Here is a 14754-nt window from a genome sequence, read left to right as displayed (position 1 = left end):
GAGATTCCCTCCGTGAGCCGGCTCTGCTGCTCCTCTCCTCCGCCAGCGCCCGGCACACGCCCGGGGCAGGCCCCGTCCCGACCCGCAGACAGCCGGGACGGGGAGGCCGAGGCCAGCCAGAAGACGGCCCGACCGCGCCGTCGGGAGGGACGGTCAGAGGGCAGCCCCCACCCGTGGTACCGGTGAGCTGCTGCCGGGACCCGACTCGCCCCGAACCCCGGCCCCCCCCGGCCCCGCGCCCGCCTCGGGCCGGCAACGCGCACCTGCACCGCCCGCCCCCGGTCCCGGCCGCGGTGCCGCCGCCCCCTCCCGCCCCCTCCGCCTCAGCCCCCCGCCCGGCGGGCTATAAGAGGCGGCGGCGGCGGCGCCGGGCCGCCCATGCTGGCGGCGGCAGGCCGGGCCGGCGGCGGGGCACCTCGGCCCGCCGCCATGAAGTCGCCTCAGGCGCAGCGGCCGGCGGGTCAAGGTGGGAGCGGCGGGCCGAGGGGGCGCGGCGGGGCCCTTTCGCTTCTTCCCGCCGCGGGGTGGGGGGGCGGGGGGGGGCGCGGGCGGCGGGTCTGCCCTCACAGCGCGGGGGCCCGGGGCGGACAGCGCCCGGCGGGCCCTCACGCTGCTGCCCGGCAGCGCTGGGGGAGGACGGCGGCGGGGGCCTGGCGGAGGCGCTGGGGGAGTTCGACGCGGTGCTGGCGGAGTTCTCCTGCCCCGCCGGCCGGCGCCGCTTCCACTACGGCGAGCACCTGGAGCGCATGAAGCGGCGGAGCAGCGCCAGCGTCAGCGACGGCAGCGGCCTCAGCGACTCGGAGAGTGAGTGTCCGGGCGGGCCCGGGGGTGGGGGGTCAGCGCGGCGAAAACCAGCGCGATCCGCTCCCGACAGGGGCAGGGTGGGGAACCCGCCTGCTTTTTCAAGAGAACGACACGTTTCCCTTTACCTTTTGCGTTAGAAGGATGCGAAGTCTGGCCCCGCTGGCTTCATCCTCCCGGTGTTGAGCAGCAGAAGAGGGAGGGTGAGATGTGCCGAGGGCAGCCGCATCACAGCTGGCCGCTCTGAGAGCGGGCACGGCCGAAAACTGCTGCGGGAGAAGGTCGGGCTGCCGGAATGCTGGGGCATCGCGGCGTCTTCAAAACCTGGGGCTGACAGGGGCTGTCCGTTGTATCTCAGTAGCCAAAATACCAGCTGACAGTGAGGGAACTAAAGTGTGCTTTGTGGAACACTTGGAAGCTCATCCAGGTGCCTGGTTTGGTGTTACTGCTGTTTCAGAGGTGATCAGCTTAAGCGAACTTGCACCTAAGTATGCTAGATCTATAGCAATGGTGCGTGCAGAACATCCCCTGAGAAGGGTGGGGAGCAGATACTGGCTTAGGCCCTGCTGTGAGCAAGAAAGCGTAGAAATGGGAAAATTTTTTTCTTACAGATACCTTGGGAAAAAGCGTTATCTCTCTTACTTAATTTGCTAGTCAGGAAAAGAAGAAATCTTTTCTCTTCCAGACAGTTAGATTGGAAACTGCTGTTCTCCTTGGGAGCAGTAGGTGCAAGGGGTACTTTGTCAGAAGTAAGTTCTGCTAAAAGCAAACTATAGCCACTGTTCTAGGTCCTAACTGTACAGGGGGCTTCATGAAACTTACCTGGTTTTCAACTATTTATAATAAAGTTGTGTCTTTAATTTCTGTTGTGCGTTTTTATCAGTTCAGGGAGTTACTGTGCAGTTCTGTTGACTTAGCACTAAAATATTAATATAATCGTCCTAGTACTTAAGCTGCAAGACCATTACTTCTCCATGTTATTAGAGCCCTTTATTTCAGTATTGTGGCTAAGATTGCGTTAATTTTGTTGACAGGTAATGTTTTACCTGCTCTGAACTAGGATACCTTGTCTAGCAGTGCCTTTGGGTCTTTTTTCCTGTAGTCAGTGGAGATACATGGATCCAGATGCTGTTCTGCTGTTTCATAAATTAGTGGGTGAATCACTCCTTGTAAGTCTGTCTCCCTCTGAGGAAGATTGTAAATATGTGCCTAATCTAGGCTGGACCCTCTTGGGTGGCTGAGGGTGTGTAAGGTGAGGGCTGCCTTTACTGAGTCAAGCTGATGTAGTATGTGAGCTGCGTTACAAATCTTAAGTCTATTATTAACTACAGCAATATGGCTGTAGTGTTACTATTTCTTGTGCAGTCTTCAATTTTGTAATATATTAACCTCTCACATACTCTTGCCACAAATGAGACGCTTAAAATGATAGAGTGAAATAATCTGCTGTTGAGAAAACCATAAAAAACCCAGAACTTAATTCTTGCATGGATAAAGTTATCTGTAGTTACTTAGCATATCTGCTGTGGTTTGGAAAACTTAAATCTTGAATGCTGCTTAAAACTCCTCTGTTAGAATTGACAGGAAGGACCTTTGAAGGAAGGTGATGGTGTTCTCTGGCAGGCCAGGAGGCCTGGTGAGAAACGGCATACTCATGTAAACTGGAAGACTGGTTCTTCAGGAAGATCTGGAAAACAAAAATCTGTGTCACAAATTTGCGCTGATTTATTTAGGCTGAAGACATTAAGGGGATGGCAGGGGAGGCAGAGTTTGATGGTTCTATACGAAGTCCTTGAGGCTCTTGTATGAGGAACTCGTTGAGCTTTCAAACCCCACCCTCTGCTGGGGTTCCTCCCTTGGTGATGCATCATGTGAAAGGTGGCTCTGGAGAAATCAAAATCACTGTCTTCTGGACACTGGCATATACTGGACCAGGATGGCGCACTAAGAGTCACCTATTGGCATCCAGTGGTGTCAAGTGTATGAGGTTATGACTAAGGAAAGTGATACAGAAAAACAGCCAGTTCGCCTTGTTTCTCAGAAAAGGCCCAGTAAAACACTTCTTCCTAAAGGCGTCATTTGGTGCAGACACCTTCTTGTTTTGAAGTTATGGTAGGATTGGAAAGGAATCACAGATTTATGAAGAGCTCCTTTTACAAAACAGGCTCCAGTGTCTGATGTAATCCAGCTACACTCCCTGCCTCTATTTTAAGAATAGATGCAGGGATTTTCCTACTTATCCAGGCTTTTTCTGTTCAAACTCAAACTTTTCCCCTAGGTTCACCTTTCCTTTGGTCTCTATTGTGTAGTGCTGAGTTCATGACCTTGCAATTCCCATGGTAGTGCTTAGGTTAAATGCCACTGCAGGGTCAAGGAGAAACAGGGCTGAAAGACCAAGTTCTGACAACTTGAATCTGTAGCAATGCAAAAAGAATTCCAACAATATTATCTGCAGATAGTTTGAATGACTCTCTTGTTCATGTGAAGACTCTTCACATCTTTGCAAGAATTTTGTTATCCAATGCCAAGACTATTGGAAGTATACTTTGTCGTGTACGTGTAGAACAGTTCAGACTGTCCTGTGTTAGTACTATCTCTTGTTTGTTTGTTAATCTAATTCTCCTAACAGATGTAGTGTGACTGAAGGTTAGGCATATGTATCTCTTGGTCACTTCTGCAGTGATACCTTTTGAGTCCAGGATGGGACTGTAAGGTAAGGTAACATTTTAAACTGTTGCAGCTGTTTGTTTCAGGACCCCTGTATCAGTCTTGAACTTTGAGAAGCTAATAACAGATATCAAGTGGCCCTACTCGAATAGCACTGTTTAGTAGGGTAAGGAAAGCCTTTCCTCTCCTGGGGTTTCTGCCATGAGGATGAGCCTGTTTAACAGAAGTATTTACAAAAGATCTTTATCAATCCTGCAAATACTGCTTTTAACCTTAAAATCCCCTCTTGAGGGAGCTAGCTCCAGAAGTACTGATTTAAATTCTTACATTACATATTTCAGGCTCCGAAGAAAAATTAGACGTTTCAAGAGACTACTGTGGAAAATGGGAATGATAGCACTTGATTCTCCCCTATCTTGTCCTGCTATTTGACTAAATAATCTTTGGACGAGGTCAGTCTTGGCCACATTAAGTAGTGTACGTAACACTGTGGACTCTAGACCTTACAGTAATAGAAAGGCTCGCAAGTGCAGATGTTCATGATGATCTTAGTACTTGGCCCACAAGTGTTACATTAACCACAACAGCTGATGGGGTCAGTGCTGGAAATCATGATGCAACTGATGAGTTACTCCAACATTCTTGAGTTGCTGGACTGTGAGTGAGTACCAACTGTGTTTGTTTGATGTATTCAATTGAATAGGAGTATAACAGCTTTGTACTTAAGGTTATTAATCATGCTGAAACTTGTAGGTTGAGGGATACCTTATAACTCTTTGCTATTTACAGTGTGTGTTGGTTGTGATAAAATAGGATAAAACAGGAGTGCTGTACTGGCAAAAGCTACTAGTGTAGATGCAGCTATGTTGATGAACTCCTAGAGATATAATTTGCTTCTTGTGTGTTGGAATAAGCTTGCAAAGAAAAGTGCAGGCTTGCCTGCGTAAATTGCATGCCTTCTTGGTGCATTGTGCTAGTACAGTATATGGCAATGTCTGGACAGTCTTCCAAGTTTAGGCTTAAGATAATGAATAGAAAGTTGGACTTTGAGAGGCTGAGAAAGGAAGCACTTCAGTGTTTCTTTTGCTGAAGTTACAGTAACACCAGAAAGCTAAACTGTAATCTGTTGTTGCGCTCTCAGAAATGTTTCACACTTCTAGCTCTGGATGCATTTTCTTGAGACAGGTTCAGCTTCCAGCCTCTTTGTTAAAAACATTGCAAATTAAATGCATAGATTCAATTCTTGCACTCATACAGCCTACAGTGTATCTTCAGGTTTTTTAGGAGTATGTAAATTCTTTCTGACAAATACCTCCGGCTTTTAAACACAACAACAACAAAAAAAACCAACCCTGAGTGCATCTAGAACTCTTAATTTTATAATCTCAAAACCAAGTAGGTGCAGGTTTACGAAGAGGTTGAACAGTATCTGTTAACACCCAGTGCCTGGTGTACTGCAAGCATTCGTGGTTGCATGCCATGAATGTCTCTATGTGCTTGCAATAATGCCTACAGATGAAGCATCAGACACTGTTAATACTGCAGCACTCATCTTGAAAAGCCTGTTTACATTGGCAATCTTGCAGTGTGTGACTAAATAATGTACAGAAAAAGGCAACAGAAATGACTGGAGACATAAAATTGTTTCCAAGTGATTAAATAGGCTGGGACTGTCAGGCTAGAGAAGAGATGTCTTGGGTGGGGACAAGCTAGTCTTCCAGAAAATCCTAAGTGACATTAGGAAAGTGCCTTACTGTTACCAAGTATGAGGAAATTAAATTAAATCGGCACATTTCAAAGAAATAAGAGAAGCTATTTCTTATCACAGTGTATACTTAAATGGTAAAATATATTGCCTTAAGGTATCATGGGTGCTAAAAGTTTACATGCTCAAAAAAATAATCAGATAAAATTATGGCAGGAGGGATGGGGCCACTGGGGACTGCTGTAGGCTGCTGCTGTCTTAGAAAAGATACTGGTCTGTGCCTTGATAGAGTTTATCTTGAAGCCATCAGTCTGTGGCTGCACCGCTCTTAAATAGGCATCTGTTAGGAGTTGTTAGGAGAGACAGAATGTGGAGTAGGTGAGCAGCACATCAGTCTTGTATGATAAAGAGAACATTTTGAGGAGTTAGATTGCTTCTGCAGACTTCTAACACCTGTCCCTAACAAGAAGTCAGTATGATATTTATAAGGAAAACATGAAGCAAGACTCATGGAGAAATAACCTGTTACTAAATGATCTGAGAAATAATGTTTTATTAAATTACTGATATATTCAGGGGGAGGAAAAGCCAGAAGTTTCAGGTGCATAGGCTTCTCTCCAGGTATTTCAATTTAATGAGAAATGTGGGGGTTTTGTAAGGTTTCCTGTTCTTATCTTTCCAGCATTCCTGTTTCTATTACACTTTAGAAAGGGAACATTACTAAATGGGAAGGTCGGAGTTGGAAACACAGCCTCAAAGGTACCGAGTGTGGTGGGGGAGTGGAAAGGTAAGCTTTGTATATAATGAGAAGGCACGCGTGTGTGCATCTGTATTTCAGGCTTCCTAGATCACTTCCTTGTATCTATGTGATTTGAAATCTTTTAAGTAGTGAGGCCTAGGCATGTCAAAAATGAAAAGGTGTGATTTTTGTGTCAGTGTTTGAAGTGATGTTTGTTAGCTAGGCGAAAAACCCACAAAAAATGCCCAGTGGAGCCAAGCATAGGTGTGATTATGATCGAAATAAACACTATCCTTGAGGGCTGCAACACATGTTGTGAAACAAGCTCTTTACATCATGAATATTTCTCACTTCCAATGGCGTTAAATTCCCAATTTTATCTTTTTAGTAAGTAGGCTATATTCTAACTAGGAGCGAGTTGTAGTCTGCTCATTAAATGCAGAACTATTGTTTTATAATAAATTCATGGCTTGTAGAGACTTAAGAGGAATTTTAAAGCTCCTTCCTGAAAACTTTAGGGATGTGATTTATTTTTTTTCCCCTAAATTTTCCCCACTGAAAACTGCCGTAAAAATTTTACTGACTCCAGGGCTCTTTAAAATTGTATCTTGAACTATGGTACTAGAAAGAGCATAATACTGAAGAAGTCAGACAGCTGAACTTTTCCATTATCTGCTTTAAAATGAAAAGTTTGAGGTTTTCCTCCTTCAGTTAATTACTGCCCAGAACCTTTCAATTACTCATTTCATGGGGACATTCTATATTTACATGGTATTGCCGTGCTTGTTCTTTGTGGTTTAACCATATATTGGAACAGCAAATGTCAATACTAACTATAGATTATTTTGCCAAAGTAACATACGCCCATATTTATTCCAACCCCCTAATTTTGCAGCTGTTGGTTTAGTTTGACTTGCGTAAATCAGCTCAATAGCTTACTCTCTCAGATTTTAAGGCTTTTTTTTTCTTTAAGAGACAGTTTGAGTTTGTTTTTTTTTTTTAAACAGCCAAAGGGACATAGTTTATATGTACACACAGGCAGTAGAATCAAAATCCAAAGTGAAAAATGTTAGGAATGATAGATAAACTTGCGTTGCAGTTGGAGAAAAGGGGCTCCATGTGAAAGGACAGCAGTGATGAGAGATCCTTGGCATCAGCTTCTGGTTATTGGGTTGCAGGGGATGCTGTATTTGTGTGGCAGTGGAAGCCTTCCAAGGGCCATTATTAGAGGTGAATGAGCAAATCTTGGCTGAGGCAGCCAGTAGAGAGCAAGGATTGATGTGTCCTTTTCCCAGAGCTTTCTGCCCTACAGCCACACTTCACCAAATAGGATATTACTGTGTGATGGGTATCACAGTATTTTTTTAATAGTACATTGTTTACAGCAGTTAGGACTGTGATAGTAGAGCCAATGCCTTCCTCCTTCCATCACCAGAGTTTCTTTGCTGCTTGGTGGCACGTGTAATCCACAGCCAGTAGCTAAAGTATGTTTTTGCTTTTTTGAGAAAGATAAATGTTGATATTTTCATGAAACTATTAATATTACAACCCATCAGAAGATAAAGCTGTTTTGTGAGAACACTTCACCTTTTGATAGTGGAAGAAAAACATTCAGATACTTAAAGCAACTGTTCTGTCTTACTTTCTTTTTGCCCAGTTGTAAATATCTCCCAGCATAAGGTTTGTGGAAGACAGTATGAAATAACATTTTCTAGTTTCAATAGATTGTGAGGTGAGAAGTCAGTACTTTAAACTTCTTTTGGAAGGAATATGGTGAGAAAACCACAAAAGGAATCAAAGTTGACTTGACTGCTAGCTTGGATGTGTACATGGATATAAATAAAAAGAATTGGGTGAATAGTTTGTGGCCAATTTAAATGGCTTATTAAAGCTTTCATAATGTGAGTTGCCCCCACAGGCATTCACAAAAAGAACATTTTATTCCAGCTATGTAGAAGAGCAACTGGAGCTTTGGATTTGGTGTATGCAAAGAATTGTGTTGTAATATAAATTCACAGCATCGCTCCATTTGGTGTCTGGATACTAGTAGCGTAGACTCCACATTAAAAGTACACTCAGTTTTGTAGCCATTTGTTCTCTGGATTATTTTTTGTTAATTCAGTGAGCTCTAAAACCTTTAAAGTATGAAATAATTTGGAAGTTCTTATTCTGCTCTTTTCAAATACATTGCCTGGAAAGTGTTTTATCTTTGGTCTGTTCTGTCAGTGTTTCAGCAAGTTGTACTCTTGGCTACAGGACTGTTTGTGTGAGGTGTTTCAAGTTGTTTGGCTTTTTTGTGATGGGAGGGGTCTGTCCTGAACAACTAGTTTTCCGTTTTAAGTTTCTTGGTCACTAGTGTTTGCATCTTGGCTGAAAAAAAAATGTGATTGTAGTAGAAAGTTGGTCCATAAGCTGATTTCAGGAGGAAATTTGTGTTACCTTTACCTGTTACGTTCAGTAACAGGGTTCGTATTGTATAGTTGTATAGTACAATACTGGTGACACACATCATTGCAGAGCATTGCCAGATTACCCCCTCCCCATAGGTTTTTATGGTTTTAGGAGCTACTTTCAAAATCGCTTACTCTTCCGTTTTTCTATCTACAGTTATCTCAATCCTGGATTGTATTAATCAAATCTTTCTTATATCTGAACTTCCAAGTAGATAGGTTTTGGTCTGCTCAGGTTTAGAGAGAACAGGGACTTAGGAGTGAAGATAAAGAAATAGCAATAAAAAGCTGGCATGAAGAAGTATACCCCTCTTTTTAAACAAGAAATACCAACTGGTGGCTGATTTGGGCAGGCAATAGTCCCAGGTAACAGATGTCAGTCACAGCATTGCTCATGTCTGCATAGTGCTGTGGGTAGCACGTGTTTGCTAGAACAAGATCAGAACTGATTGCAGTGCGAGCTGTGAAAGGTACAGTACTCTTACGGGCCAACATGCCTGTGAACGAGGAAAATATTCCAGGATGAAGCTTCTCGCACAAGCTGCTTTGGAGTGTATTGCAACAGAGGTAGGCCTGGAAGCTAGCACAGAAGAAACAGACAGTCGGCCTATGGCTGAGGAGACATCTGACAGGCTAAGTAGATGCTGTCAACTGGTCTGGTCTGATTTGTCACTGTGTCTGCATATTCCTGTGGAAGGTGGTTTTGTGCTGGTAAGGACAGCAGGCTGGAGGAGATGGGTGTGGACACATGCTCTTCTTCCCAAAGATGGGAAAACTGTGGTAGAGGAGTAGTCTGCTGGAGGATGGTCTCTACATTTGCTATCTGCAAATGTCATGGCAGTTTTCAGTCGGGGTGGAGATGGGTGCGTCTTGACAAGGCAAGCTGTGTTCTTGCCCCCTTTTGGCTAATTCAGCAAGACACCCTTAATTTAACTAAGGCAGTCATCTCCTGGATTAGCAAATGGGACAGGCATCCAAGGAAGTGTGACAGTTCTGACTCGGATGACTTAATGCTTCAGTGCAACCACTTCTTAGGCTGGGGCTGCAAGGACAAATGATACATGTGCTGCAGGGAGACAAAATTGCTGGCCTCAATGGCAAGTGGTGGTAGTACCACCCCATATAATGAGACATACGCTTATTTCCTAGGAAGTGTGCCAAATAAATGGAGACCATTGGCATGTTCATATTACAGTGGTTTCTTTTTGTAGAACTGCAGTTTTCAGGTCACTGGCTCAAAGCTGCAGAAACTAGCAGTTTTAGTGTGTCTAACACAATGACAATTCCTCCTTCCAGTGGAGTCCTGACTAATACTTTGTGTGCACTGTGCATTTTGAAACTTCTTCTTAAAAAGAGACAATATAAAGATCAGTTTTTGATATTTCTGAAACTTAAGGCATTGTCTAAAAATCAAAGAACATCAGAATGATATCGGAACTTTCCAGGGCATATAAAGCTTTCTTTGAAAGACCACCTAAAATAAGATTGCAGAACGTCTTGTGTACAGACGTTCTGATGCCATACCATTTATCTAGAATGCAAGACCTAAAGCAGCAGAGTAATGTATGGAGAAATGGGTGAGTTTGCTTCAGGGATGAGGACAATGCTGAATATATTCTCCATTCCAGGGACTGTCCTTGTCCTGGAGCTCTTTATTCAGCTTTTTTTTTTTAATGGCTTTTGAAAAAATCAGGTAACCAGATTTTCCCAGAATATTGTGAATTAGTCAGTCGGGTCATACCAGGCTGAATTTAGTCATGTGGGATAATTGTCATTCTTGTAATATTTTCCAAATGATACTGACTGCAGGTAAAGCTGACACTTTCCTCACTGGGAGTGAGGACTGGGCCTAGGACTGCTTGCTTTTGAACAGTAGCTTTCACACAATGGATGATTTATTTATCCCTCTGACTTTGAAGTCTATAAATTTTTCTGCAGACTTTGAAAGCCATATGAGGAAAGGCCTTATTTTTGTTTTCAATTCTATTGCAAAATTGCAGAAGGTGTTAATTTCACTTTATAATAAACTTTTTACAGGTGCAGATTCACTGTACAGAAATAGTTTCAGCCTCAGTGATGAAAAGCTTAATTCTCCAACTGCATCTACTCCAAGCTTGCCATCTCCATCCGTAACTCCGTGTAGAGGTAAGTTTAATTTTAACTGCTGGCACTGGCATTTCTTCCTAAATCTTCATTATATATGCTTCTTTCTGTGAGCCAGGATTCACATACATGCATTCGCTCTTTTGTGTGTGTGTTTTTGTTTTTTGGTTTTTTTTAATTACAACAAAACTAAGGATTACTGTTGAGCACACTACAGATTCAAGTATTATTGTCTTGATTATCAACAGCAATAGCACACTGCATCTACACTTCTTTGCAGGTGACCTGGCAACTCTTCTGGTTTTGAAACACTAAACTAAAAAGTCCAGGTTTTTGGTTGATGAAGAATCATAGTACTACTTACAGAATATTTCACTTAAGAAATAACACAAGTTAATTCTTACTGAAGCAACTAAGTACCATAAGTGTCCCATCTGCTCGCAGAAATACTTAGCCTGAATGCAGGGGTACAGTTGGCAACTCCTCCAAAGCCCTATCTGTCATTCAAGTTAACACAATTACTTGGATCCATACAGACCTTGCCCAGTTGATACAACCCATGCTATGCTATATAACCCTAGAAATGTTGTTTCAAAGCGGCTTCTGTCTTGCAGATGATCAAGGAGCTTTTTTTTTTTTTTAATTCAGGTTAACTTAGTTTATTGCTATGTCTACTCCAGAGTTAAATGATCAGTCATACGTAATGTACTACATGGTGCTTTTGTTGCAACTAGTCTTCTCAGATGCATGCTGGAGAGCTTTTCATGCTTTCATGGCTTTTCCACAGTGACCAGTTACAAAAAAAACAGTTAAATGCTTTCTTTCTAATTAGCTGATACTAGGGAGAAATAATGAGTAATAGTTACTAAGAAGTAGCAAGAAAGAGTTCAGTTAAACTGTCAGGAAATACTTGGCAAGGAATTGCACTAAAAGTCAAGATGCTCTTCCTGATGAGAAGACGGAAAGACAGAAATAGAGTTGGAACCAGCTTGGAATGGACCACAGAAATAAGAAAGCCACTTGCAGTAAAACTAGATTGAGTGAACCAGTGGTGTTCTCAAGAGTGGAAACTTAAGTGGATGTTTGTATCCTAATTTATACTATATGTCAGATCCTTTGGTCTTGGTCCATCACAACAAACCAGTGATACTGATATGATTTAAGAGGCTTAGATTTTAGTAGGACTGGGAGCTAACTGGGTGGGGTTTGATTAGGGTCATGAATGCAGTATCTGAATAGATGTAATAAGGCAGACTCCCACATAGCAAGGACATGGATTAGTTGGCATAGAGGTTTTTTTTTTCCTCCACTTCCTTAAAAAGCACAGGTTGAAATTAAACAGAATTGCTTTGCTTCTGTCAAATGGAAAACCATAAAAACCAGAATTTGAATTGTCTCCCCTGTTTTCTAAGAATGCATCTGGACATCGCAGCAACTCTAATGACCTTTCCTGAAAATAATCCACAGCATGTTTGATACCACTGAAAATGATTTGGAGGATCTTGTGGTTCCAGTGTTTCTTTTGGCCAAAGAAATATGTCATGTCTAAGCAGTATTTACTCTTACGTTGCAGCAAAGCTTGGAGACACAAAAGAACTGGAAGACTTCATTGCTGATCTTGACAGGACACTAGCAAGTAAGTAGATTTTTATTAGTAGGCTGCATCTCACTTGGTACTGTCAAAGGGCGATGAAAGCCAGTGTATGGGAGGAGAGGAAAGGGAAGGCTAGCAATACTTTTACATAGGTGGCTTCATTTTAGTTTTTTAATCCTATGGATCATTATGTGGATAGACATACATATTACTCCAATGGACCCGTGTCCCCACCTCTGGGGCAGCTGCAATTCACCTCTCCTTTACAATGTGCAGATCAAGTAAACATCACTTTTGTAAATACTCAAAACTCAGCTAAAAAGTGGTGTTTTGTTTCTTTGTTATAAAGCTAAGTGACTGCAGGAGTAGCTGTAGGTGAAGGGAACCTTTCTATTCTAGACTTTGCTTTATGGAAGAATTACAGAGCTGCTATGTTCTGTTTGTGCTTGTCTACCAGGAATGGAATTTAGATCGCTTTTTCTGTCACTATCTACAGATTGTGTTTTCCAGTCACAGTACTAAATTGTTGGTGGTTGGTTTTGTTGTTTTTTTTTTTTTTAAATCATAATGAGCAAAACCAAAAAAAAAAAAGCCCTTCTGTTCCCAGCCACATACTCTGCCTATTCTTTCTCCTTCTTCCTGTGCTGTTACAGACATGGTACTGCTGATGTGTGTTGTGGTTTTTTTTTTTTTTTTTTCCTGTATGGAACCAGACTATAGATCCCAAACCAACAAACTGTAGGACTAGATCTAAACAGCAGCATGATACTCCCCCCTACTCCCCTCTTCCAGTAAATTGTGAACTGAGTTTCTTGTATTCATTAGGTATTTTCCCTTCCCTGTAATTCTTGAACCCTTGGCCATCTGCCTTAGACTTAACGCAAGACAGCTGCCTTTACGAGCTTCCTGCTTCCCTATTGTTTTTCGTGTATCTTAATCCTGGTTTCACTTCTCTGACTTAAAATATATTTGTAGTTTCCTGACTTCTGTCATGGATGTATGCTTAAGCTAACTTTATCTTTACCACTGAAACCTAATGGACAGCTTTTATGAAAAACTTCAGAGTTTCGGAAGGTTTGTAGAACAATGAAACCCCAAACCAGCAAGTATTTACATTACTGTATCTTGCACAGCTGTGTTGCAGCTAACTCTGAAAGAATTGCCTGTAGTGTATGGGTTTCATTGTCCCCTTGCAAAACATGTTGAAGGTGAGGGTAGGGACTGCCACCTGCTGTAGTGGGTTTGGGGTTTTTTTTGTTTTGGTTTGGTTTTTGTTTTTTTTTAATCCTAAGCAAATCTCTAGTGATTTCAGCAGAGTCTCATTTATAGTGTATCACTGTAAGAAGTGACACTATCTTTATCGTACACAGAAATTCTGAGGAAAAAGTCCAGCTTCCATCTGATACTTACCACATATTTGAGGAGTTGTATTTACATGCTTGAGGTGACACAGAACTTTGTACAGATGCCTTTTCAAGCCTAAACACTCATTAGAACAGTAATTGCCTTAATATTTTACACACTAACCTTCTGGCTCTCATTTTAATTAAAAAAAAGGCATAATTTTGGCTTGTCAGGCAGTTTAGCAAGCTGGGCATAGATAAGGTGTCTGGTATATCAACAACATGCAATCTTGTTTAATATGGAACTTAATGATCTTTCTTGTTGTGTTATTTCCAGGTATGTGAAATGAATCTCTGGCATTGTGCTTGCCTGTGAAATTCTTCTGAAGGATAAGTAAAATCAATCACTGAGAACTGCTGCCCTTGTCTGCTAACTTTGCTACCCAAGATATTCACCTTCGGAACATAACCTTTGCAAACTCCTACAAGTATTTAACTGGCAACATCAGTTTTGTTACTTTGCAGCAGATGGAATAAAATTAACTTAAGTGTTACAGCTGTATTTTGCTTTAAAATATAGCTTGAATTTTAATTTAAAGTTGCTTTTATGAAAATATATTTGTAATTTTATATAGTTGAGAACTTTTAATGCTTTTTTCCATTATAATATATTTTTGTATGCAAATAAACCCTGAACTGGAATCCAGATGTCTGAAGCTGTGAACTCAAACATAAGTACAAATTAAGCTCTTATTGAAAACATCAAGCTTTAAAATATCTGACAAGGGTGTATTTCCTGTTAGGTAAAATGTGTTATGCTGGCTTTGTGTGGAACTTCATATTTTTCTTTTCAAATTGCTTAAATAAGGGAATTTTGTACTACATAAAATGAATACAACCAGGAAAATAATAAAATTGGTCAAACTGTTACTTCAGATTTGCTTGAATACAAATGAAAGAACGCTGGTTTAGCACAGACTTGGAACAATAACATCTATTTCAAACCCTGTGTAAAAGCTAGCATTAAGGAGTACATACCGTTCTACCTGAAGTACAAGCTGGGAGGTCAGACAGTTAGGCCCATGGATTTAAAGGTATGGAGTTCCTGTAGCAGCAAGAAAATATTTAAGTGTCTGGATGTTGTTGATAGCAGACCCTTGGGTCCAAAACAGTCTACCACTCTGAAAAAGACTTCCTGGCTATCAGTGTTATGCTGAAAGAGTGGAAGGTGAACCTGTATTTTTACAAGGAACCTGATTCTTTCCATATGCGTTAGGCACTGGAGATGTCGTTATGTGAGCTCTCCTCCAGCTGCTGCAAGCATTACACTTTTGGCTCTGCTGTCAGATTTG

General features: G+C 42.0%; 1 protein-coding gene across 1 annotated transcript; it reads left to right on the top strand.

Annotated features, from left to right (window-relative positions):
- Positions 1-268: 268 nt before the first annotated feature.
- On the top strand, positions 269-14332 carry RGCC (regulator of cell cycle). Its single transcript, XM_055703147.1, has 5 exons — positions 269-466; positions 625-804; positions 10400-10507; positions 12039-12101; positions 13740-14332. The coding sequence occupies exons 1-5, from the start codon at positions 379-381 to the stop codon at positions 13745-13747; spliced, it is 447 nt and encodes a 148-aa protein (XP_055559122.1). The 5' UTR covers positions 269-378; the 3' UTR covers positions 13748-14332.
- The last annotated feature ends 422 nt before the right edge of the window (positions 14333-14754 follow it).

This window comes from Falco cherrug, chromosome 2 (genome assembly GCF_023634085.1).
Source record: "Falco cherrug isolate bFalChe1 chromosome 2, bFalChe1.pri, whole genome shotgun sequence".
Classification (NCBI taxonomy): domain Eukaryota; kingdom Metazoa; phylum Chordata; class Aves; order Falconiformes; family Falconidae; genus Falco; species Falco cherrug.
Note: the sequence above shows the minus strand (reverse complement) of the source record. Positions and strands in the feature narration are given on the sequence as shown.

What these genes read in the sequence shown, in the direction of transcription:
- RGCC (XM_055703147.1), top strand. Translation starts at nt 379, where the DNA reads ATGCTGGCGGCGGCAGGCCGGGCCGGCGGCGGGGCACCTCGGCCCGCC. An exon ending in GCAGCGGCCGGCGGGTCAAG is followed by an intron (nt 467 to 624) that starts GTGGGAGCGGCG and finishes GCTGCCCGGCAG; the next exon opens with CGCTGGGGGAGGACGGCGGC. An exon ending in CGGCCTCAGCGACTCGGAGA is followed by an intron (nt 805 to 10,399) that starts GTGAGTGTCCGG and finishes AACTTTTTACAG; the next exon opens with GTGCAGATTCACTGTACAGA.